Source organism: Schistocerca serialis, chromosome 2, assembly GCF_023864345.2.
Source record: "Schistocerca serialis cubense isolate TAMUIC-IGC-003099 chromosome 2, iqSchSeri2.2, whole genome shotgun sequence".
In the NCBI taxonomy this organism is placed as follows: Eukaryota; Metazoa; Arthropoda; class Insecta; order Orthoptera; family Acrididae; genus Schistocerca; species Schistocerca serialis.
The window spans coordinates 982397796-982424322 of record NC_064639.1 but is presented as its reverse complement, the minus strand read 5'-3'; the positions used below and the strand labels follow the sequence as shown (position 1 = coordinate 982424322).

The 26527-nt window shown below is 38.0% G+C and overlaps 1 protein-coding gene across 1 annotated transcript in view; it reads left to right on the top strand.

The window, feature by feature from the left end:
* The first annotated feature begins 245 nt into the window (after nt 1-245).
* The window catches only part of LOC126458399 (signal recognition particle subunit SRP68), a 77795-nt gene continuing 51513 nt past the window's right edge, over nt 246-26527 (top strand). The window contains exons 1-3 of the mRNA XM_050095410.1: nt 246-397; nt 8304-8370; nt 17579-17692. Of these exons, the coding sequence (XP_049951367.1) occupies nt 283-397; nt 8304-8370; nt 17579-17692 (296 nt within the window). The 5' untranslated portion in view covers nt 246-282. The remainder of the gene's footprint in view (nt 398-8303; nt 8371-17578; nt 17693-26527) is intronic.

The window sequence follows — 26527 nt, the reverse complement described above, 5'->3', positions numbered from 1 at the left end:
CAATGTATTCACAGTCATCTGCCCGTTAGTACTAATATTTATCCGATCCTAATAGACACTGGAACAACTACATTAGTTTAAGGTGGACCTCGTAGATATATATATATATATATATATATATATATATATATATATATATATATATATATATATATTGTAACTTTCTAGAGCATAGTGACGAAAATTAATGTCGCTGATTATTTCTACATGAGAATAGCGCCAAAGAGCTTCAGTAATGACTGGGAGCGAGAAGTAGTATTATGGTATGGGAAGAACTTTGACATGGTGACGACGATGGTGGCTCAAGAAGAGGAAGTATCTGAAAATAAAACAGATTTGCCAGATGAAATTGTTGAGAGTAATATTGATGGAGACGGCAAGTTATTTACCCTGGAAAGTATCCTTAAAAATGTCGTCATGTAGATGGTTTTGCTTTGTTTATGTTTACGTATGCCATATGGATCCATAACCTCTTCTGCCCCATGTAAACATGTAAGTGTCAACGTTAATAACTGCATGCATTGGAGAACAGAAAACAGATACGTTCATGTACTTGTGTTGTTACGTATTTCTATCGGGCATTGTCGATTTTTTTAAAGTATATCCTGATATGAGTGCTTAACACTGAACATATATTTGGCTAGTGTAGTGGAATATGAAACGCCCTAAACAATCAAACGCTATTAACAGATATTAATACAAGTAACTGTTTCTGCCTCCCAGAGTGGAAAATCCACGTCTTGTATGTCTGGTGGTGTTTGTCATTCGGATTGTTATCAAGGATTCATGAGTTTTGACACTGTGAATGAGGTCGGAAATAGCAAACAAGGAAGAACGAAGGCAAGATTTATATTCTCATTTTATGTTCACGACCCCTTCATCCAGTGTGTACAGAATTTGTTCCTGGAGTTACAGAACATACGATCCAATCAGTCAGATAAGTTTCTCTCTGTCAGCTGGGCATTTGCGAAAAAGGAAACCACCAATAGACACTCAAAGACTAAAAGAAGTAAACTTGAAGATGCTGAACCTTCTGTCACAAAATTTGTGCTCTGACCTATTATATCGTCATGATGATGTACGAACCTGACTCATCAACATACAATGTTACCGAGTGAAGTCGCACAGTGGTTATCACACTGGACTCGCATTTGGGAGGACAGTGATTCAAACCCGCATCCGACCATCCTGATTTAGGTTTTCCCTGAGTTCCATAAATCACTTCAGGCAAATGCTGGGATGGTTCCCTTGAAAGGGCACAGGCCGCTTTGTTCCCCATCCTTCCCTAATCTGATGGGGCCAATGACCATGCTGTTTGCTCCCTTCCCTCCAACAAACCAATCAACCATACAATGTTTGCATATGGTACCATGTTAAAGTGTATGTATATCACATTCATTGATTTATCCAACTTCCAACCAGCCTATCATATGTCAGCTTACTCTATTCCTCAGGCTACAATGCAGATCAGCATGTCATCACAACTAAATTTCATATTAACATTTGTTGGCCTCACCACGCATAACTAATTTGTCACAAACTTACGTAAAAACGTGGGGGGGCGGGGGGGGGGGGTAGAAGAGAGAGAGAGAAGTTTGGACGTGTATGATAACAACATTAGAATGTCATTGGTCAAAGCAGAGTACTAGTATTGGTACATTCAACACACTCAAAGTGTATTATGATTAGTCTCTCTCCATATTGTTACAGGAAAGTCTTTGTGTATGAGCAAATTATAAAAACAATGTTTCCAATAGTAGACACTAGTGGTAGATGTGGAGGCACAAATGTGTGATAGATATTTACATCAGACAAAGTACAAAAACCAGCTTTACATGGTGACTCTGGGAATATATTACCACCCTCTGCCTATCACATGAGTAAGAATTGTGAGGACAAGATTAGTTTAATTACAACACCCACAGAAGTATTAAAACAATCATTATTTGTGTATAAACGGAACAAGATAAAACTCTTATAACTGGCACAAAGGGATGTGCCCTCTGCCATGCACTTTACAGTGGTTTACCGATTATAGATGTAGATGCCCCCTATTAAGTCTACCATTGTCTCCTATTATAAAGTGGTAAAAATTTCATGTGAGTGTGTTTGTTGGTCTACAGCACCTTGCTGTTGAGGTGTACTTTCAGATGACAATGCCCCATGATGCCACTTTCAGATTAAGCTGATGTTTTGAGGAGGATGTGAGGTTGTTTATGTGGTTGTCCTAGCCATTTTATCCCAGTTAAGTAAGATGTGCATTGTTGCTTATTGTCTTCTGTCAGTGTAAAGTGCTTAGTTAGCTAGGTGGACAGGAACATGGCTATCATTGTACAAAAGCATGGGTACTATTTGGCCAGGATAAGTTTTCCCTTTTTACTGTTCTGCCAGTAGTGGAGAAAATCGGCACTAGATGGAAAATATTCACTGCCAACATTTCCTTTGCTTTAATACAAGCACAGAATATGGATAATTGTGCTAGCATTGCGGGAAGGAGTTGGCGCTGCCTTCCCATCACTGCTCCTCTCCCCTTGCAGTCCTAATGTGGGGGCAATGCGCTCTTCCTGCCTCTCCTGACAGCCACCATGCAGAGGGTCAACTTATCGTGGCCAAACAGGTGTGGACTAGGAATTTACTCTCCAGTGAGCATGCCAGTGTAATTGTTCTACATTTTCCCAGTAAATAAATAACTGTGTTGTATTCCACTGCGATTGGTGATTGATTCATATTTTATTTCGTTTCTGGTTGTGTGAGATTATATGAGCCAAAACTGCTTGGTCATAAAATGAGTGGATGGAGCAATTCACTCTATACATTATGTACAGATTGCTGGTAAAGGATAGACACCCCCCCCCCCCCCCCCAATAAAAAGCAATTGGTGGTAGTTTGGTTGTAGTTTACACAAATATGCAACTCCATACAGTGAAAGGCTCTAAAGTACTCTGATAAATTCCTGTGCCGTATGGGAAGAGTATGTTACAAAAAAGCCTTTAAAATTGTATATGACACTCTATAGTTTCATTAAGAGCTTCTGTTGTGTTAGTCTCTTGGAAAAGGAACCTGTGCAATTTCTTCCTGTTCCATTTAGTTATGGTGCAAGGGGGGAATAATTGTTTGGATGCCTCTGTACGTGCAGTAATTATTCTAACCTTATCCTCACAATCCCTGTGTGAACAATATGTAGGGGGGGGGGGGGGTTGTGCAGTATATCCCAAGAGTAATCATTTAAAGCTGGTTCTTGAAACTTCATTAATAAGATTGTCTTAGGATAGTTTACATCTGTCTTCAAGAGTCTGCCATTTCAGTTCCTTCAATATCTTCTGCCACGGATTAAACAAACCTATGACGATTTGTGCTGCCCTTCTCTTTAGACTAGTGCTCACTTCGATAATTATGCAGTTCCCTATTGGGTGAGTGTACAATATTGTTAAACACAGATCTCATGAAAGAGTGTACACGGCAAGTATCTCCATTATTGAAAAATGTGCCAATGCCTTAACATAACCCCTCCTGTGATCTGCCTTCTGTGAAATGTTAGTGTATGATTCATTCTAACGGCAAAGACCTGAATTGTGGTCTTCACAAAGTTCCTGAGCCAGCTGAACATCATTCTAATCATCCTATCATGACCTAATAATATTTTGTAAGTGTGCAACAATGGCCATAATAGAGTGAAAATAAGCAAAGTAAACAAGCTTCTGTGATCTCATTGTTACTGGAGATTTTTCATCTATTGAAGACAGCAGAACTCAGTTTCTCCAAGTGTTAACAAAATGATACATACAGAAAAAGTTCTTTCATCTTCAGTACTGTTAATGTTATATGATCTTCTTCATTGTGTACCAGATGATCTTGAGAGAACAACATTTTGAGTTTCTTTTTGTACCATGTTTTGAAGCAGTCGTGATTCGATGTGCCATTCCACCGAAAGTGAAATCATACCAATGGAGAAATATTTTTTACTCCTTGATTGTTATATGCAAATTTTTTGCAGTAGAGTCAAAGTTGCCAACTGTGTATAAAATGCATAATGTCTTTGTAACTGTGGATGCAAACCTAGACATCTGCTAATAATAAACCAAGCTGTTTAACAGCAGTTTTAGAAGACAGGTTTTCAGTGGTGTCTGGCTTGATAGCCAAGTGGTCAGTCTGGCAGAATGTCATGCAAGGGGCCCGGGTTCAGTTCCTGGCTGGGTCAGAGATGTTAAGTCAGAGACAGGCTCTACCAAAAAGCTGCTAAACAAGTGACCTTTTGGCCAAAAGGCCTTCTCGTGAAGTAAACAGCATACACATGCAGTCTCACAAGTACATCTCACACACACATGACCACTGTCCGAGAAGTAAAGAAGTACAAAGACTGTGGGTGCATTGTGGAATAGAAGGCTGTGTAGCATTGAGCGGGAACAGGGAAAGGGGTAGGTGGGGGAAGGACAGTGACTAATGAAGGTTGAGGCCATGGGGGCTATGTGAAGTTAGGATGTATTGCAGGGAGAGTTACCTCCTGTGCAATTCAGAAAAGCTGGTGGTGGTAGGAAGGATCCAGATGATAGGCTGTGACTTGGGGTGGGTGGAATATGCTAGTGCTGCCTGTGGATGCATGCAAGGGCTTGGTGGGGACAGGATAGTCACCTGCCAGGTGCAGCATCAGTAGGCTGTGCCAATTGAGGGGGGGGGGGGGGTCAAAGGTGAGAGCAGAGAATTAGAGATGGGGGAAGGACTACAGGTGTGGTGGTGAGATAGAAAGCATATTTGGGGTTGGAGTGGGAGCAGAGAAGGGGAAAGACAGGTCAAGAACAGAGGTTGGTGAAGTTTGAGGCCAGGGATGTTATGGGAATGAAACATACGTTGCAGGGAGAGTTCTCATCTCCACAAATCAAAAATCCAGTGTTGTTGGGAATAATATAGAAGGCACAGGGTGTGAAACTGTCACAAGCACATTTTCTTGCGTGACATGTGCAGTAGCTGGGTGGTCTAGCAGTCTCTTGGCCACAGTTATTCCATCCCGTATTTTCTATGGGTTAAAATGAAATAGTTTTGTACTAGGCCCATTCAGTCACAATGATTGTCCCAGTCCATCAATTGAAGAAATAACAGATGGAAATGAAGAAATTAGTTATACAGTTTGAACTACTGACTCTGCTTCTGACACACAGAACAATTTCAGAATCTAATTGGGTGTAATTTTAAAAGAATTTTTGTAATGCATTACGATTGCTGGATTGTGTACGTCCCATTCTGTCCCACATCTACTTTTATATGTTTACCCAATACCAAATAATATTTCTATTATTTCATTTTACTGAAATTTTATTTACGCTTAAACCATTTTATGGCCTCTGAAAGAGAGTTCCTCCTTCAATTAAAATTAAATTGAAGTGAAACCTTTTAAAATACTATGGAGGTGTCCCATTTGATCACATGCAATGACTGCAGTCTTATTTCTTGTAAACCATGGGCTTGCCTATTATCCTTCATGCTAAATCATTTTTCTAACATTACACATCTTTCACAGTGACACTTAAATCATCTGGAAATAATTTTTTTAATGAGCATACAAAATAGAATATTTTTAGTGATAAAAGTTCTTAGCAAGTTTCACTGATTTGATATAATCAAATCAGACTTTCAGATGTTACCAGTTTGAGCAACACTTAAGAAAAGTGAGAGAAATTTTGTTGGATTATGTGTGTAGTTAAAACTACATTATTGGTGATGTAGTAGGAAAGACCCATTTCGTACAATTCTTGATATATATAAACAGGTTTTCAAATTTTCATTTGTTCTACTTAAATTATAATCCCTGTTCAAAATTTCCCCTCAGCTTCCTTTAGTGCATGCTCTATCTACAGATTAACATGGGGGGGGGGGGGGGAGGGGGGGTGGATGCTGCAGCTGTCCTACTCCCATCTTAATTACTGGTTCCTGTTCATGTTCTTCAACTCTTAGAATTACTGTCTGTTTTTTGTACAAGTTGTAAATAACCTATCACTCACTGTATTTTACCTTTGATAACTTCAGAGGTGCAAAGAATGTTTTTCATTCAACATTGCCAGAAGTTTTTTCTGAATCAGCAAATTCTAAATGTGTGTTTGACAATCACATAAGTGTGAACAGAGAAAGAAGGAACTAAGCCTTTCGATGCTGTGACAGTGACAACATTTCAACTTGTGGTATTGTAATCAGTCAATATCACACAGGAGGCAATCATTCGAGGCTCAGGAGTTGGTACTAGAGCTTCCCTGATTGTGTGAAAGTGGCAGTGGTAGCGACTGATTCCACCCAATCATTAGCGGCACAAGTTCCATGCAATCTGAGCAGAAACGTCACTGGTGCCATGGATCACAAGGATAAAGTGACCTACTGGTGATAGCTCAGCCAGTTCGACACCAGACGAATTCATGTGAATTCTTACCCAGTGCTTACGGAGTTCTAATTGAGTAGTTTAGCTACGGCATAGAGTAGTCTAGTATCGTCTTAGTGCAAACGTAAACTTTCTCCATGGAATTCGTACCTCGAAACTAACCTCAAGACTTATTTTTATTGTGAATGGTTAAAGTGTTTAATGAGGAGTCAGTGTACACAAGTTGGGTATAATAACAACAACAACAATAATACAAGATGTACAACTTTGCTTCTGCCATTTACTGATAGGTGGTGACAACGGGTAAGTAGCGGTCGAAAGAAACAGATCGCTGACGTCAGGCAGTTAGCTTGGACCTCAGTCAGCATAACCTCATTTAAACATTAGTCGATTTGTGTCTGCATCATAAAGTTGTTCTTGATAGGAAATGTCAGTTTACAAGCATAATTCTCGTCATTTGCAGGAGGTGTTATTGTTTTGTTTCAATATGAAGAAAACAGCGGCTGATTCTCATCTAGTGCTCTCAAGTATGTATGGTAAGGATGCTGTTAGTGAAAGAAAGTGGTTTAGATGCTTCAAGAAGTAATGTCGTAGACTGGCTTAGTGGCGGAAGAGAGAATGTTTTCTAAGATTGGAGACATTGCTGAGTGAAGACTCAGAGAAGAATTGGCACGATTAGTGGGAGTGACACAGCAAGCCATTTCAAAACGTCTCAAGGCTATGGGCATGATTCAGAAATAGGAAGTTGGGTCCCGTGTGAGCTGAAACCAAGAGACATTGAACAGCGTTTGTGTGTTTGTGAACAGTTGATTCAGAGGCAAAAATGGAAGGGATTTCTGCATTGCATTGTGACTGGGGAGGAAAAATGGGTTTATTACGATAACCCTAAACGCAAAAAATCATGAGGATATCCCGGCCATGCTTCCACATCGACGACGAAACTGAATATTCACAGCTCCAAGATCGTGCTCTGCATTTGGTGGGACCAGCTCGGCGTCACATGCTATGAGGTGTTAAAACCAAGTGAAACAATCACAGGTGCTCATTATCAAATGCAATTAATGCGTTTGATCAGAGTATTAAAAGGCAAATGGCCGCAATACAGCGAGAGGCATGATAAAGTGATTTTGCAGCATGACAACGCTCGATCCCACATTGCAAAAGAGGTCAAAACGTATTTGGAAACGTTAAAATGGGAAGTCCTACAGCTCCCGCCGTATTCTCCAGACATTGCTCCCTCTGACTATCACCTGTTTGATCAATGGTGCATGGCCTGGCTGACCAACAGTTCCGATCTCATGAAGAAGTCACAAATTGGATCGATTTGTGGATTGTTTCAAAAGATGAACAATTTTTGTGACACATGATTCGTACACTGCCCGAAAGATGGGAGAAAGTAGTGGCCAGCGATGGAAAATACTTTGAATGATACATGTGTAACCAATATGTTTCATTAAAGCCTCAAATGTTGGGGAAAAATGGCGGAAGCAAAGTTGTACACCTTGTAATAATAATAATAATTATTATTATTTTTCTACTCTCACTTGTGTTCTCTCAGTTCTTTTGATTTGTGTCTCAGAACCCATGCACCGTCTGGGTGGGACATTGTACTTTTGGCAGTGAGACCTCACAATTGGTAACTGTTTACACAATCATTATAAAAACCAAGACGTTAGCAGATTCGTTACAAAATTCCAAATACCCAACAATACAAAGCTACACAAAGAAGAACTATTCTCTTTGCTGGTTAGAGTGTAGTCATTTGGCAGATAAGTATGCTACTTGCTCTTAATTGTACCTCACAGAGTTATGGTATCAGATGATTACATTATTTGAACTTTTTTTATCTTTTTAATGGGAATAGTTTTAAGGAAAAATATGTAGAATTGTTCAACTACAATTTTTATCTGAAATTGTTAGTAAAAATCTTAACTCAACACAGTACTGAAAATCATCAAAGATTCTCAGCAGCAACATGGTTTACGTCATGGTGATTATCAAAGATATAGGTAAGTGTTGTATCCATTTACCTTTCACTTCCTCATTCTCAATATTGTGTCAGTATAATGCGAAAGTGCAATGCCAAGATCAGCATTATATTATTGTGCAATATTTATGCCCTGACATGCAAATTAGAACATTGCCTTCTTGGGAACATGTCAGTGATCAGTCTTGTGCAACAGTGATTGAGTTGCTTGTTGGTTGAATATAAGCAGGAGGAGCAAAAACGACTGAGAGGCCTTCTGCGATTATTTCAGTGCATGGGGGCCCCTTCCTTGGAATTTATTATGTACATGTGCTGTTTTCTATCTATTTCAGCACTGTGTCTCTGCAGTAAAACAATTATGCTGACTGAAAACTTACAAGACACTGTTTATGAACTGTGACAACTTTTGGTATTGACAGACTGCATAGTCTATTGAAGACTGCACAGCTTTAAACACATTGATGTTCATTCATTATATTGCACAGTATATTGTGCTATGTAAGAGTAGTATTGCACAGTACAAGTCAGTTCCTGCTGAGACCAAGAGAAATTCAACTAGCTCCAAATTAATTATTTTGAATAACTGAAAATGATAAATGCCAAAAGATCAGAAAATGGGCTGGAAGATGTATATCTTAGCACCATGTGTAACATAAAATAAATGAAATTGATGATGGATCAGGATATGTCATATACATTGTTGTCCACAATAACAGAGGAAACTGAAGATCACAGTGTCATGATAGTAAGCAGTAATGTTTATTTTTCTTGTAACAGTTCTCAGGATTGATAAATAAGATCATATCAGATGCCCAGTGATCATACATACTAATTTTTGTGCAGAAGTTGTCTCAGTACACATGTAACTTCGTGGAAGGTTTCACTCACCAAAATTGCTTTCTTTCATTTGCAACAAAACTTACTGTAGAGAAATACTTAGAACAGCACATTTACAAGACAAATTATGCAATTTTCTTGTTATAGATTTGTAATTAGATGTTGTTCTTTGCCAGCCGCGGTGGCTGAGCGGTTCTAGGCGCTTCAGTCCAGAACTGCGCAACTGCTATGGTCGCAGGTTTGAATCCTGCCTCAAGCATGGATAGGTGTGATGTCCTTAGGTTAGTTAGGTTTAAGGGGACCACACCCTGCCCGTCTAACCCATGTTAATTTAGGCAAGTATTTGACTCATTTCCGAAAAAAACTATTTGATGCAGGACCTTAATATTTTTACTGTATGTTACATGATGCTAATAGAGTCAACTGTACTAAAATCTACTTTATCCATTTTATAGTTTTTAAGAAATACTTTTTTTAATTTATTAACAAAAAATATTAAGTGTTTTCTGCAGAAAATATTTTTTTGTGAAATTCCTAATGGAGGAATATTAATGAATGTAGTACCAGAGGTGGCTTTTTGTGTTATGCAGGGTCTCTGAAAATTTCATTCATTTTTCTGTGATAGTTTCTGATATAATGGGGCATATGTACTGAAAATTTTAGTTTGCGGGAAATTGACTTTAAAGGAAAACTTTTGAAATTTGTTACTTACAGTTAATTAAAACGGTCCTGCTGCATGTGTTGGCCCTTCTTTGGCCTCTAGCAGGTCTTCTAGCTCCTTTTTCGCCTTCCTGGATGTTTGTCTTGCTTTCTAGGCCATTTAAATGTATACCTGTTTGCATCGGCTATCCTCATTTTATCACAATGTTGCAGCCCAGTGATCATATTTTCAACAGGATTAATTCCCAGCTTTTTCAGTACCCAATACTTACCAATGTTACCACAACTGAATGTAATAACAGCATCATGAACTCCTAGTTTCATTGTATACATGCCTACAAATACAGTTTTAGGATTATGGTTCCAAATTATGCTGTTGAAACATTCATTTGGGTTCTGTGTCTGCCCATGCAGACATTTCCTTACAATGTCAGGATGAGCCAAGTCTCTGAAAATAGGTTTAATTGCTGTAATAACAGCAGCAGGAAGAGAATGCTGGTGAGAATAAGATTCTCCAGTTGCTTGAGCCCTATTGTATTTGCACCACAAATTTTCTCCTGATGGAACCAATCCATGGCATGGCTTATCATCAGTAGAGGACTGCTCATAGCATACCTGCAAGTTTTCTATAACAACTACTCGCATATCACACTTTAACAAAACTAACCACATGTTTGAAAGCATGTTGTTTACAAACAGCAGAAACAAAAGAATACTGACCGTTACATTATAAGGATAGCCAACACACTCAGGAGTAAAAAAAAAAAAAGTCCCTAACGTGCAATGTAGGGGATATAAAGATCTAAAATATATGCAGAAAAGTGGGTGCGGCACATAAACACACATGGTAGGAAAATGCTCTTTAAATGCTAAAATTTTTTTTTTTTTTTTTTTTTTTTTTTTTTTTTTTTTTTTTTCAGAAAAATCCTTTTCAGAGTACTTAATTAGAACCTTAATCTATTGAAATTTGAGGAAAACTGAAAATCGATTTTTTTCAACCTGAACCACAGCGTGATCCCCTTAAGTAGTTCTAAGTTCTAGGGGACTGATGACCTCAGATGTTAAGTCCCATAGTGCTCAGAGTCATTTGAACCATTTGTTGTTCTTGACTAACAAATGCTGCAATGAAAAACCTCTAATCCACTGAAATGCTCACAGAAAGCTTCTCGGACTTGTTTCACCCATTCTGCATAATTTGTTCTTGTGTTTTGCAAGGCAAGCATCTCACTCACAGTACATATGAGTTCCACATTGGCAAGTACCAATTGACACAATAGTGTAATGTGGAGCATGTGAGGACCACATAAGACAAAATAGATTGTAAGTCAATCACGTAGTACAGGAGTAATTATTGATATGGTTACTACTGTGAAAAACCTGTACTTTTTCATCAGTAGCTCATTTATAGAAGAATTTATATTGGTAATTGGGCTTAGGCTCTTTAAGACTGTAGTAGTTATGAGTGATATAAATAAACCTAACTACAGAAATAACATGAAGACGGAGAATTATAGGAAGTGTGTCTCCAAGAAAGGATTTCATTTCCAGAGGTTTGCGCAAAATCGCAGAATACTGGGAGAAAACTGAAGGAGTGGAAACGGTAAAAGTTGAACTGATCACTAAAAATTGTTCCATTCAGTTGTGGCAGGGTGCTACAGCAACCAGTCTCAAATTATTTCAGGATAAAAAGGGTTTGGTTGTGAAATCATTTAATATCATTGACATGATTCTCCCTTTTGGGGTGTCATCAGATTGTGTGAAAGTAGCTAGATATGAAACAAATCCATCATAAAGCCATATAAAATGGAAAATAGATGCAACAGTAACTGAATATGTACTCCATCCTTCATAAAAACATATAAAATGCAAGGAGGGCCTTGAAAACTCCAGCTGACTCTGCCGTAGCAGTACAAAATAGGGCAACGCTTACAAAATAAACTCAGTATGAGCTGCACACAAATACTACTGTACTACCGCATTTACTTGTAAACATGTCCCTATTTTGTACTACTGTGGCAGAGTCAGCTGGTGTGTTGGAGGTCCACCTTGCAATTTACAGTTTTTCCAACAGTTGGATTACATATCTAGTTACTGCTGCATCTATTTTCCATTTTATATGGCTTTTGGACATATGAGTTTTATATCCAGGTACTTTTACACAATCTGATGATGCCCCAAGAGGGTGAAGTGTGTCATTGCTATTAACTAATTTCGCAACCAAAACTGTTTTTATTCTGAAATGAATTGTCCATTGTTTATCTCAGTACCTTTGGAAGCAAGTAGGGCGAAATATCACACAGTAGTACACAAATTAATTAGGACACGATGATAAACTTGAACTATGTACATGTGAATGTAAGTGACTCGTTCCACATCATTACAATCTGTCATGCAAAATGATCCATGGAACATGAAACTAACTGACTAACTCTATTACTATATGTATAATATATTTAGTAGATTAGTGAATATTAATAACTAATACGTCCTCCTTTTGCTTTAATGAGCTTCTGAACACATTGTGGCATAGATTCGATCAGGTTAGAGCAAATGTTTCGTAGATGTTCATCGCCATGAAACCACACTTTTACCACATGTACTAATGTGTGTTCTTTATTGATCAGTCCACTTTACCAAGACACGTTTTGACAATAATCCCCAAATTCTCAGTGGTATTTAAGTCGGGTGATTTACGAGGCCACTGAAGCACATTAATGTTTTCTTCCATGAACGTCTTGACTGCTTTAGGAGTATGACACTGGGCCAGATCATGTTGAAATTTTCATTGACCATCTGCAAAGATCTGTAGGAATGGTACAATCCTGTGCCAAAGGATTTTCATGTATTTGCTTGAATTCATCGTGCCGTGAACTGTAACTAGTGCCTCAGGGCCACTTGCAGTGAAGAAACCCCAAAACATTTTTTGTGAGTGTATTTTAGAGTCTGTTCAAGATGATCAGATCTTGTGCCTCATGGGTGCTTCACCTGACAACCCTTGCTCTGTATTCTTGAGCAATAAAATGTGGCTCATCACTGACGATTACACATTTCCAATCAGTGGAAGTACAAGGTGTAGATATTTCAGCCAATGCCAAACAGTTTTCCTTCATGGCAGGGGTTAACAGCTGCTTCTTTTGGCTTTTGTGCCTTCCACCTACAATCGAGAGATCTGCACATACTGCTGAAGGGTCAGTTTCAATCCAAGTAGCCAATAAATCTCTCTGAAGGTCCTTACTTGTCTTATGAGGATGAAATCTTCTGTTTCTAAGTAGAGTTTTGTGAGTTCTTGGGGTGATTTTTTGTTTTCATCCAAATCTGCCTTTTCGTTATGGAGACAATGAAACAGTCTCACTATATGTCCCAGTAAGTCTTGAAACACTAGACTTTCCTAGACCAACAACAGAGGCAGTGTCTCTTATAGTCATAGATGTTTGTTCATGAAGAGCAACTATTTTTTGTCTGCTTCTTAGGTGAATGTGGTCATTTTAATGGAAACACAAAGTTTTCTTGTTGAGAACACACAGATAACAATACACACTGTTGCTACATGTACATGCACTCAACTAAACTGAAGGGGACCTACAGTTGTTCATAGCCAAGGCAACAATAATCCGCCAAGAGCCCAATAATTGGATGGATGAAAGTGGTTACAGCTAAACAGCTTCAGTTCCCCTTAAAAATGCGAACTTGTCTCAAGTAATTTGCAAACGACTGTATACATATAGAGCATAAAATGTACCAAATTGGCTTTTTTGGCCTAATATAATTCACATTTTGAGAAGGTGGTTGATAAATCAGAGAAAATGGTTCTTAATGAGAGAACAAAATTTAGTAAAAAGAAATGAGAGTTTTTGAGTGATTGAGTCAGTAGAGGATGGGCACAGACACTTACATTGTCTGTGAGTGATAGGCAACCTATGAATGTAATTCAACACAGTCAGTAAAAATAGAAATGACTTACCCTAGCAAAATACAACAGAAGTACCAGCTTTCAGAATCGGAGGTACCATTATCTGGCAAGGAAGAATGGGAAATGGTTTTGTGGAAAATAAAAGAATTGAAGGGTGAAGTATAAATTGTTCATCCTTAGAAGACCCTCAGTCTGGTGACTGGTCGGAATAGCTGTTTTAACTGAAGTCGGAAGACTGTGTAACTTCGGGCTGATATCACATGTTTCTGTTCACTACCAATGGTAGCTTTGTATTGTGCGCTGACATTGTTGTAGCCATCTTGTTTCCAAGTTAATGTTGTCATATGATTGTGATTATGTACGAGGGCAGTTCAATAAGTAATGCAACTTTTTTTTTTCTGAAACAGGGGTTATTTTATTCAGCATTGAAATACACCAGGTTATTCCCCAATCTTTTAGCTACACAACACTGTTTTTCAACGTAATCTCCATTCAATGCTACGGCCTTACGCCACCTTGAAATGAGGGTCTGTATGCCTGCACGGTACCATTCCACTGGTCGATGTCGGAGCCAACGTCGTATTGCATCAATAACTTCTTCATCATCCGCGTAGTGCCTCCCACGGATTGCGTCCTTCATTGGGTCAAACATATGGAAATCCGACGGTGCGAGATCGGGGCTGTAGGGTGCATGAGGAAGAACAGTCCACTGAATTTTTGTGAGCTCCTCTCGGGTGCGAAGACTTGTGTGAGGTCTTGCGTTGTCATGAAGAAGGAGAAGTTCGTTCAGATTTTTGTGCCTACGAACACGCTGAAGTCGTTTCTTCAATTTCTGAAGAGTAGCACAATACACTTCAGAGTTGATCGTTTGACCATGGGGAAGGACATCGAACAGAATAACCCCTTCAGCGTCCCAGAGGACTGTAACCATGACTTTACCGGCTGAGGGTATGGCTTTAAACTTTTTCTTGGTAGGGGAGTGGGTGTGGCGCCACTCCATTGATTGCCGTTTTGTTTCAGGTTCGAAGTGATGAACCCATGTTTCATCGCCTGTAACAATCTTTGACAATAAATTGTCACCCTCAGCCACATGACGAGCAAGCAATTCCGCACAGATGGTTCTCCTTTGCTCTTTATGATGTTCGGTTAGACAACGAGGGACCCAGCGGGAACAAACCTTTGAATATCCCAACTGGTGAACAATTGTGACAGCACTACCAACAGATATGTCAAGTTGAGCACTGAGTTGTTCGCACGCTCCGCCATTGCAGGAGTCACAGCTGTGCACGGCCGGCCCGCACGCGGGAGATCAGACAGTCTTGCTTGACCTTGCGGCGATGATGACACACACTTTGCCCAACGACTCACCGTGCTTTTGTCCACTGCCAGATCACCGTAGACATTCTGCAAGCGCCTATGAATATCTGAGATGCTCTGGTTTTCCGCCAAAAGAAACTCGATCACTGCCCGTTGTTTGCAACGCATATCCATTACAGACGCCATTTTAACAGCTCCGTACAGCGCTGCCACCTGTCGGAAGTCAATGAAACTATACGAGACGAAGCGGGAATGTTTGAAAATATTCCACAAGAAATTTCCGGTTTTTTCAACCAAAATTGGCCGAGAAAAAAAATGTGTTGCATTACTTATTGAACTGCCCTCGTACAACAGACATACTTCCTAGTATTTGAAACTAATAATTCTGTTTATGAGTGTAGGTGCACTGAGTACAGTGTCACCTTCTAGCCAAGACTGTCTAGGATTGCTTCGCTGAGAAAGCTGTTGATAATGTCAGACACCATTCGACTTTAATTGAAGCAGCTATTCCTGTGACTGCACAGCAGGAAGTGTTATTGGAGTGACCATTTTGTAGGAACCATGCTGAAACAAAAATCAATGAAGATAATTAGGACAGTATGATATAGAAATTGACAATGAAAATGTAGCAGGCAATGAGATTTAGAAAACCTGATAAGTTACTCATGTCCAAGAGGATGTTTAAAGACTTTAGGCCTCGTCAGATGTAGCCACTTAGTGGTGCTTTGTAGCAGTGCTACCGCTGGTGAATGCTGCAGTTATAAGAGTGGTTTCATATGTAGCCACAGCCACTGAACAGTTGTGCTGCTGGCCGTCTTGGCGGTCTGCTTTACCGTGAGTGGCACCTGCAAAAGGTGGCTCACTTATAACTATGCAAGGATGATTACGGTATCCGTAGCATTCAGACTGCATCACAACGCCATCACTATTTCAAACACACAAGCGCAGCACTGCCAGCACACGAGTTGTGGAACTCTTCGTTCCTAGCACAGTAGCTGCTGGAAAGTGGAAGTGGTTGGTTGTGCACTGTCCTAGACAATGGTGTTGGATGTGGGAGGATACATCAATACAGAAGATTTTGTCATTGAGATTGAAAAGTGGTCTGCCATATGGACTCTGAAACATGACAAGTGCAGCAAAAAGACTGCAAAGAAGAATGCGTGGTAGTCCAACAGAGAGACATTCCAAACAAATTTCACTGACGCAGTCACAACAGAAAAAAAGTAAGTTGATAAGAAAAGTAACATTTATTTCCACCAAATAAGTCATATAGAAAGTACTGTAGTAACTAAAATACCTCACAAATTCAGCTCATGCAAAGTTGTAGTTCAAGCAAACATCTTAGCTGCACATTACTCCTGCATTTCGTAGCGTTTACAGGAAGAGAGTGCAGTAACAGAAAGTGTGTCCTCAAACATAGATCCATCTCTTTACCTGTTGAAGTTATGCAGAAGGCAGCAAGTTTCTACTGAAGTTTCTGCCAAATCTTGTTGAAAATTTAATGAAATATCCTCCACTTATTGTTTAGTATTTTACACAAAGTGAGCAGAGCTTGCAGTGCCACTAATGTGTCTTTGCAATGCCACTAATGTGTGATAGCAGCGCCACAGAGATCAGCGGAAGAGCTGATTGCAAACCACTTAGGATCGCTGCAAAGTGGCCCTGTGGGAAGCCACTCTTAGATATAAGGGGAGGACAAACTAAAACAAGAAACATTTAGAGGTACAAATATGAGCAACAAAAGAGAAAATGTAATTAAGAAGCAATTAGTGGAGGGGGAAAATCAGACAATGAAAGAAATCACAAAGTTGAAAAGGTAGTGGATAATTAAAGATGGAAATCTGGAAAGGTAATAATGGAAACATTTGGTAGGAAGGAACAAATGGAAATTATAGATGAAATCAGGGGAAATTAGAATAAGTTATGACATGTACGTTGTTAGGTCCACACATATACAAGGGATGGTCTGAAAGTAAGTTGTATTATTGTTTTTGAAAGAGATGATTGTAGACGAGGTGACACAAATGCCATATGAAAACACATCCATTGCTGTTTCAATGAGGGAGGATGCATGCACAGAGCACCGAGGAAGAGAGAGTAGCAGCAGACTGGGTGCCCAATATTATTCGAATACCCATCACAGATGCTGAAGTATTGACATGCTAGTTGCTGAACAGACTCTAAAGCAAAAGACATTCTTAGTAATAACAGCCAAACAACCTTTTGTTGAAACCTGTGAAAAGATATTATTGGCAAGTGCTGGAGTGTGTTGATTTCCCATGAGTTCATAATTATTATTATTATTATTATTATTATTATTATTATTATTATTATTTTTTTTTTTTTTTTTTTTTTTTTTTTAAAGTTGGAAATGTAATTTTCTGGAAAAACAGGCAACAGAAATATTAATTTTAGATGCCTTTGTCTTTTGCCATTAGTGCGTAAATAACTCTTACTGGTAATTCATCTGTATGTCTGCAGTAATTCTCATTCTCTGTACCCACAGGTGCTACTGTTCTCGTCGCATCAGGCGGTTGAGGAAAGTACTCAAGGTTACACAAGGAGATAAGCGCCACTTCAAGAGAAAAGATGTTACAGAAACAATGGTGAAAGATGAGAAGTAGGTACTACCGAAGAATTGTATTTGAGATAGTTTTTAAACTGAGTTAGATTTGTTATTTCACAGTAGCTGTATTATGTTTCAATCACTTCCATCAGTTCTCAAAACTACTGCTGCTGAAGCACAGACCAGTGGTTCTGTGAATTGTACATTTTTACAACTTCATGCAGCCTTAAATTGTTTTAGATGTAGGAATGAACATGTGAGCTTGAAAACTTTGTAGAAGAAAATGCCAATAGAGATGGAGCTAAAGGGTCCAGACAAGATTGAAGAATGATGAGAGCCATGCTTTGCTTATTAATTATATCACAATTGAATCATCTAACAAGAAATCTAGTTTTTGATAAATCTAGCCACTATCTATAAGAATCAGCCTGCTTTCCTACCAACATAGTGAATTTCTCTTGTCCACCTAACATTGAAGTATTGCATTATGTTGTACCCATGTGGAATCTATCATGAATGGGTTATTTTAATGCCAGTGCCCTCTTGTAACATCCCCTGTACATCTCCTCTCCTTTCACTTCACTCAGCTGCAACTATCACCTATCTCATAAAGGGAGGTCCTTATTTGAAACTGGCATTTCATTTGCCAACCATTCTAAAATCACTATTTGCTTGTCTCTCATGGGTTCAGCAGACTCTTCTGCTAATTGCAAATTACAACTGCAACTTCCAAGGAGCAATTGGACAGTGTAGCAATTTAGCAAACTGTTAGTATTAACAGCTCTGGTAACTACATTGGTGTTAAAAGCATTTGAGCTGCCATTTTCAAATTGATTCCTTTGAACTGGATGATGTCTCTGTAGCTTACTCATTCATCCCTGTATGTGCCATCATGAAGGAGAACCTTCAGGGATATGGAAAGAATCAAGGTATACATTAACATGAGACAAAGGTATTGGGTATTATTTAATTAATATCTTAATATTTACTCAACTAAAATTGTATTTTCCAAAGGAAATATTTCTTTGTATATTGGTACCGAGCCCTATTTATAATATGTTGTTACTTATTTTCTAGCAGTATGGCGAACACTGATCTTACCATTTATCTAACAGAATGTTTCAAGCCTGGAATCTAAATATTTGGATTATTTGTAGAAGGGTGGTTAATGAGGTTTTTTTTTCTGTTGAATAGGTAAGGGTTTCCATTCTCTTCCTTTATTTTAGATGGAAGCTTGTTGAATATCTTCCCACCAGAGTACATAACTTCATTCTGAACCTTAATCGAGGAGGTAAAGTCTGCATGAAAAGTATTATGTGTCTTGTATTATGGTTTTATAAATCACAGTGAAGCAGAAGCTGGTTTTTATTGTCAGCAACATAAACCATTAACCCTTTGAATTCCATCAATATGAAAAAACATGATTTTAAAATTTTTCACAAAATTAACGTTGATTATCATAGCAAGCAACAAATTCTGAAAAAAACTGATGAAAGAGGCAGGTTCATTTTGGAACCACTGGATTATAAAATTTTCAACCACCCATCATTTTGTGTGATATATTTGAAAGCAATTTCCCATTTTTCATAGATGCAATCCCACATCTCAAAACTGACATGAACTCATAATGCCTAAAACAAATTATAGTCCTACTTAACAAGCAAAAATGGACCTAACATTTAAAATTTTTTTATCAATAGTACGTACTATCCCAGTGGTTTCATTTTGAAACTAGTCACAAAAGCAGTACTACGAACTCAAATTTACATTGCAGTAGCTTTACATACACTTATTTTCACAGTCGTTGAGGCACTCAGTATGATCACCAAAAATTAAAAAAAAGTACACGTGACAGTTTCCTACAGTCATGTTGCACAATCTCTACACTAATTGTTACTTTGAATGTGTAAATGACCACTCCAATGTACTACATTTATAGAGGTACCTCATTGTACCACTAGATGTCTGTCTTGCAATAGCATCAGCGGTTTCATGCGAACGACACTGATACGTCAAAACAAAATTAATAAAATTGTGGTTTGAGGCAGAAACCACTGCTACTCAAAGCATTAAGGAGGAAATGTATTGACAAGTGAGTGTACGTATTCTGCAAGATGTTTGGTTATGTACTTTAGTGTTCATATAGCATGTTGCTGCTGAACAAACAGCTTTTTTACTTTAGTTGCACTACCTCACAAGATAATTTCATAATTCAAAAGAGATGCAAATGAACACAATGAGAGATACTTCTAAAACCGTTGGCACATGGGATAAGTTAGTTACAGTAGATGTGGCACTCTGCGAGTTTTCTGATGTCACTTTCTGCTATTTCTCTTTGAGTAGCCATTTTTTCACGTGAAACACAAAATAAGTTCTGGCTCCAGCTGCCAGAGACAGTGGTCGTGTGTGTTTGAGTTGCATTTGCAAGAGTGGTGTTGTCCAATTTTGACAAAGGCCTTGTTGGCTGAAAGCTAATTGTGTGACAGTCTTTTTGTTGTGCCTTTCTGCGACTCAGCATCTCCACTATGTAGTGAGTAGCAACTATCCTTTTCATTATATTGTTATATTCCATCCTGAATTTTCCATTGTTTGACAAAATAAGTTCTGTGATGTTTTGATAAAAAAGTAGAACCAACAGGAAGCAAGAATGCTCCCTACGTCACAGCCAGAAAGCAAGACTGTATGTGTCATTTTCAGTAGAAGCTTATATTCGGTGGGTTTTATGTTATATGTTAGACCCTATGAATAGATGCTATTTCTGAGCACCAGCACATTGAATGGCTTGAGAACAAATTGGTATTGGTACGATTTGTTGTAATAAAATGACTGGAAATGTCATATTGATGGTTAAAGAATTTTCATATTAAAGTATTTTTGTGTTATAGCTCACATGTTATAAGAGTAAGCTGTTTTAAGACAACAATCCATGAAAAGGTGTCACTCTTGTTACATTTGTTATAATTACCTTTCAGCAAGTAAAGCCTTTAGTAAAATAAGAGGCCAATAGCAGCTGAGTTTCAGCATAGCGTAGTTGATTGAGGTGTCATGATCCAGAAACGAGGTGGATTGAAAGGGGTTCACATCCCACTTTATCCCAACTTTTTTTCCCACCCATGCATTTTCTAAAATGTTGTGACTGTTTCCTATGAAATTAATAGAAGTAATTTCTGTAATATATGATGTTATAAACGCACCCTAAGTCAGGAGTAAGTTTGTTCGATTTGGTGAACTTCTATAAGCTAATGTCCTTCCTGATTGGACATGTAGTGGACATGCATCTTTGATTTTTGTGTTATTATGTTTTTATGTATATTGAAGTTTTTATTTATGTATAGCACAGGCAGAACAACATGACTAGGATACAGTCAAGAAAGTAAATGTACATTTTAATAGAGCTGTCGTAGGAATTCTACACATTTTCATGAACAGACTGTGTAGTTGGCAAGCCATATAAAGCAAACAGCTGCCACTGGAGAGTGCTGAGAGCACAAAATCACATTAACCAGCTTGTCTCTTGTGCCAATGGCACTGTCTCGTGATGTGGGATATTCTGAGGTGTCAATGTTAGCTGCCTTGTCCTGTATGATGATGATGATGTTGTAAGGGTATAATGCACTGAACTGAGCTTCTTGATTAATTAACCTATGTGTTGAATCCATTTTAATTTGTTATCCAGCTGTAACCCAAGGGATTTTACACACTGTGCTTCATTCTGTGAAGGACAATTGATATCTACTTCTGGTGCTAATGGATCACTATTGCCTGTTTGCAATTGCATAACATGATTCTTTGTGAGTTTAAGACTTAAACAGTCAACTTTGAATCACTTGTAGGTCTGTTCAGTTGTTATCTTAGCTGTGTCTGCTTGGAACAAATTTGAACCCTCAATTAGTATGCTTGTGTAATCAGCAAGATCATTTATGTAGGTTAGAAACATGAGTGGGTCCAGTGCTAATCCCTGCAGCACTCCACATGTCATGTCATTCTCATGTTATTTTTGTGCCTGAGATAGTCTGTTAATGAGACTCCCTGCTTTTTTTTTTTTTTTTTTTTTACGGAGGTAGGATCCCATCCATACAAGAAGGATGCCATTAATGCCATAATAATTTAGTTTGTAAGTAGAAATTTGTGATCCACACAATCAAAGGCTTTATAAATGTCACAGAATATACCAACTGAATAATTTTTTCTTGTATAGCTCTACTAGCACTTCACATGTGAAGTAGTGTATAGCTTTTTCTGCAGAGGATTGTTTACAAAAGCTCAACTGAGAGGTGAATAACAAGTTCTGCTCTGTTAAATGAGGCAGTATTATGTCATAGGACAATTTCCCAAACACTTTTGCATGATATAAATTTGTAATTAGAGTTGGTTTTATTATTTCTAGTGTTGTAGATGGGTGTTACTACTGAGTATTTTAAGTGTGTCAGCAAATATGCCCAGAGTCATTGTCTGATTTTGAAGGTAGCTGGAGGGGAGTCTTAATAAGTCAGCACAAAATTTTAATATTTTGCTAGAAACACCATTATACACAGCAGGTTTAATACTTTTTAGTTTTATTTATTTATTTATTTATTTACACCGTAGTTCTATAGGACCAAATTGTGAAGCCAGTCTCCATGGTCATGATACGAGTAAGCACAGGAAATTTATAATTTTTGTATTATAACGTATTAAGGCTTAGGAAGCAAAATGGATGCCTCTGAATCATTTATCACAGGATGTTGTTACAGAACACCAGAAATCAGTAGATAACATTAATCATTTAAATCAGAAGGCTATACCGTAACATCATCTTACTGCAGAACACACATTAAAGGTGGTGGTGTTGCGATTTATGTGAGAAAAAGTAATTTCATAATTTCCTTTCCAGTTGGCATATGGCTTGCATAAGTTCAAATTATGCAAATCGTGTCACTGTGAGTAAATAAATACATAGTACAGCACTTGTACATGTACTTTTACTTGAAATAAGTTCATAACGATCACAGAAAGAGTGCTTTGGGTGTACAAGTTTCGTTATAAATAGTTCAAAATTGCAATTCTCAGATTCGTATTTCACACTGTTCCTTTCTTTGTTATAAGAATATATAGATTCCCCTCTAGAAATTTTGATGTTTTCATGAAGTCGCTTATGGAGTTTTCAGTAAACTGTCAGGTTGTAAAAGTGTAAATCTCATCGTACTTGCAAATCTGAACATTAACACTTTACATGACTGTCAAGAAAGCAACTGTTTCACAGATTGTATTCTATCCTATGTGGTAAGATCTACTTGGACTAGTAGTCACTAGAATAGTTAGCACTTAAAGCAGTTCAGTAGCTCATGTTATAACAAATTATGACCACATCATCTATTGGACATCATAAACGGTCACCTCTCAGATGAGTACATAAAATAAGGGAAAGGCAACCACTCACCTAAAGCAGATCATCAATATGTGGAGCACAGAAACTACAACAGAAAACAGGATTCACACTAGCTTTTCGGTACTAGCTCTGTTTCTAACTGAAGTACACATATTCACACACACAACCACACAGACACCCAAACATACACTCCTTTGGCCACAGGAACAGTCTCTTGGTTGTGGCATCAGGAGTATGCATTTGGGTGTCTGTGTGTGTTTAGTTCAGCTAGAAAAGGAGCTAGTGCTCCAAAGCTAGTGTGAATGTTGTTTCTGTTATGTGTTTCTGTGTTCCGTGCATTTACCTGCTGCAGATTAGTGGTTGCCTTCCTCTTATTTTACATACTCCTCCATCCAGGAATTTCCATTATTATACACTGACCTCACAACTCAGATGATACAGTTGCTGTAGGGTTCAAAGATAACTTGAGTTTGATTTCAAACATATACCCAACTCATACAATCATAGTTGGTGGTGACTTTGTTTTACCCTCAATATGTTGACAAAAATACATGTTTAAATCTGGAGGCACACATAAAATATCATCTGAAATTATGCTAAATGCATTCTGTGAAAATTATTTCAAGCAGTTAGTTCATGAGCCCACTTGAATGTTAAGTGGTTATGAAAACATACTTGACCTCTTAGCAACAAATAGCCCTGAGCTAATAACGAGCATCAAAATGGATACAGGGATTAGTGAACACAGGGTTGCTGTAGTGAGACTGAATATTGTAACCCCCAAAGCCTCCAAAAATAAACGAAAAATATACCTATTCAAAAAAACAGAAAAAAATTCACTTGATGCCTTCCTGAGAGACAATCTCCACTTCTTCCATATTAACAGTGTAAGTGTAGACCAGGTGTGGCTTGAATTCAAAGAAATAGTATGGGCAGCAGTCAAGAGATTTATACCAAATCAATTAACAAACGACGGAGATGATTCTCCTTGGTATACAAAACGGGTCAGAACACTGTTGCAGAAACAACAAAAAAAGCACGTAAAATTTAAACAAACGCGAAACCACCAAGATCGATGATCTTTTACAGAAGCTCGAATTTTAGTGTGGGTTTCAGTGTGAGATGCTTATAGTAGTTTCCACAACAAAAGTTTTTCTCGAAACCTGGGATAGAAAATCCAAAGAGATTCTGGTCATATATATAGTATTCTAGTGGCAGGACACAATCAGTGCCTACAGGCCCATATCATTAATGTCGATACGCAGCAGGATTTTGGAACATATATTGTGTTCGAACATTATGAATTACCTCGAAATGAATGGTCCATTGAAAAACAGTCAACACGGAATTAGAAAACATCATTCTTGTGAAACACAATTAGCTTTTTACTCACACAAAGTGTTGAGTGCTATTGACAAGTGATTTAAAATTGATTCCATATTTCTAGATTTCCAGAAGGCTTCTGACACTGTGCCCCATAAGCAGCTTATAGTGAAATTGTGTGCTTGTGGAATATCGTCTTAGTTATGTTAGTGGATTTGTGATTTCCTGTCAGAGAGGCCACAGTTCGCAGTCATCCGCCAAGGTAGTGTTATAGGTCCTCAGCTGTTCCTCATCTATATAAATGATTTTGGAGACAATCTGAGCAGCCATCTTAGGTTGTTTGCAGATGATGCTATCATTTATCATCTGGTAAAGTCATCCGAAGATCAAAACAAATTCCAAAATGATTTAGAAAAGATATCTGGATGGTGCGAAAATCAGCAATTGACCCTAAATAACAAAAAGTGTGAGGTCATCTACATGAGTGCTAAAAGGAATCTGTTAAACTTCAGTTACACGATAAATAAGTCAAATCCAAAGGCCATAAAGTCAACTAAATACCTATAAATTACAGTTACAAACAAATTAAATTGGAAAGAACACACACAAACTTTTGTGGGGAAGGTATACCAAAGACTGCGTTTTGTTGTAACAGATCTACTAAAGAGACTGCGTATGCTATGCTTGTCCATCCTCTTTTTGGAGAACTGCTGCACGGTGTGGGATCCTAACCAGACAGGATTAACAGAGTACATCAAGGAAGTTTAAAGACGATCAGCATGTTTTGTATTATCGAGAAATAGGGGAGAGTGTGTCAAGGACATCATGCAGAATTTTGGGTGGACATTATAAATAGTCAGTTTTTGTTGCGGCGGGATCTTCTCACAAAATTTCAAACACCAACTTTCTCCTCCAAATGCGAAAATATTTTGTTGATGCCGACCTACATAGGGAGATACAATCATCATAATAAAATAAGTGAAATCAGAGCCTGCATGGAAAGATAAAGGTGCTTGTTTTTTCCGCGCGCTGTTCGAGATTGGAATAATAGAGAATGATTGTAAAGGTGGTTCGATGAACCTCTGCCAGGCTCTTAAGTGTGATTTGCAGAGTATCCATGTAGACGTAGACACAAAAATCCACCTTTAATACCAAAAGCTGTACCATTAGATGTTAAAACAAAAGTTCTGAAAGGAGAAACACAAAACATTCATAGCATGCACAGGGTGACTAACACATAGTTATATAAGGAGCTCTCCAAGTGGTGCAAGTATCAGTTCCACAAAGAAGACATACAAGCAGAAAGAATTATCCAGCCTTGCTTGTCAGTTGTAAATAAAATTAGAAAAAAATGGAACAGAAAGTAAAATTACTAATGTATAATTAACTGTGAATAACATTTCTGCTGCCCTTCTAGTTATTAGTATTTTTAATGATTACTTTATAAATACTATTGAAAGTGATGTCTGCATAAGGTGGATGCATGACATACATTTGAGTCCATTAATGAACAGAACTGCAGTACACTACCTTCAGTAGGCACTAATGACATACTGCAGCTCATTGATAGCCTTAGATACAAAAACTCTGTAGGATTAGACGGAATTTCTCCATTCGTATTGAAGAAATGTAAATATGAGCTAGTGAAACCGTTGGTTCATCTAATAAACTGTGTTCTTGAAGACAGTGTAATCCCTGACAAGTTGAAATTGGCTATACTCAGACCTTTACACAGAAAATGAGAAATAAAACATGTTCAGAACCACAGATCTATTGATCTAATCTCAACATCCAGAAGACTAATTGAAAAAATAACACTGTTACAACAAAAAACTTTTTTTCCTGTACAGAGATAAAACATGGTGGACGTAACTAATTTGGACGTGCTGAATCTGAAAATGCAGTTAGATTTTTGCCATCACCCTCCAATTTTTTTTGTTACAGAGGTTTTTCAAATGCCTATATCTAAAAACAGAGACCAGGGTGGTCTACATTAAATTTAGACAATATATAACAAACTTAATGCCATAAAACTGTGTGCTCTAGTGTTCTGGCCCTGATGTACAGTTTTACAAGAAAAATTGCAACATTCATTTGCTCAGTGATGATGTTGATGGTGGAAAGTTGAGTCTTTTTGATGAAAACTTCCTTCTGTGGGATATATATCCTTCATGCTTCAAAAACCAACAGTAGTCACT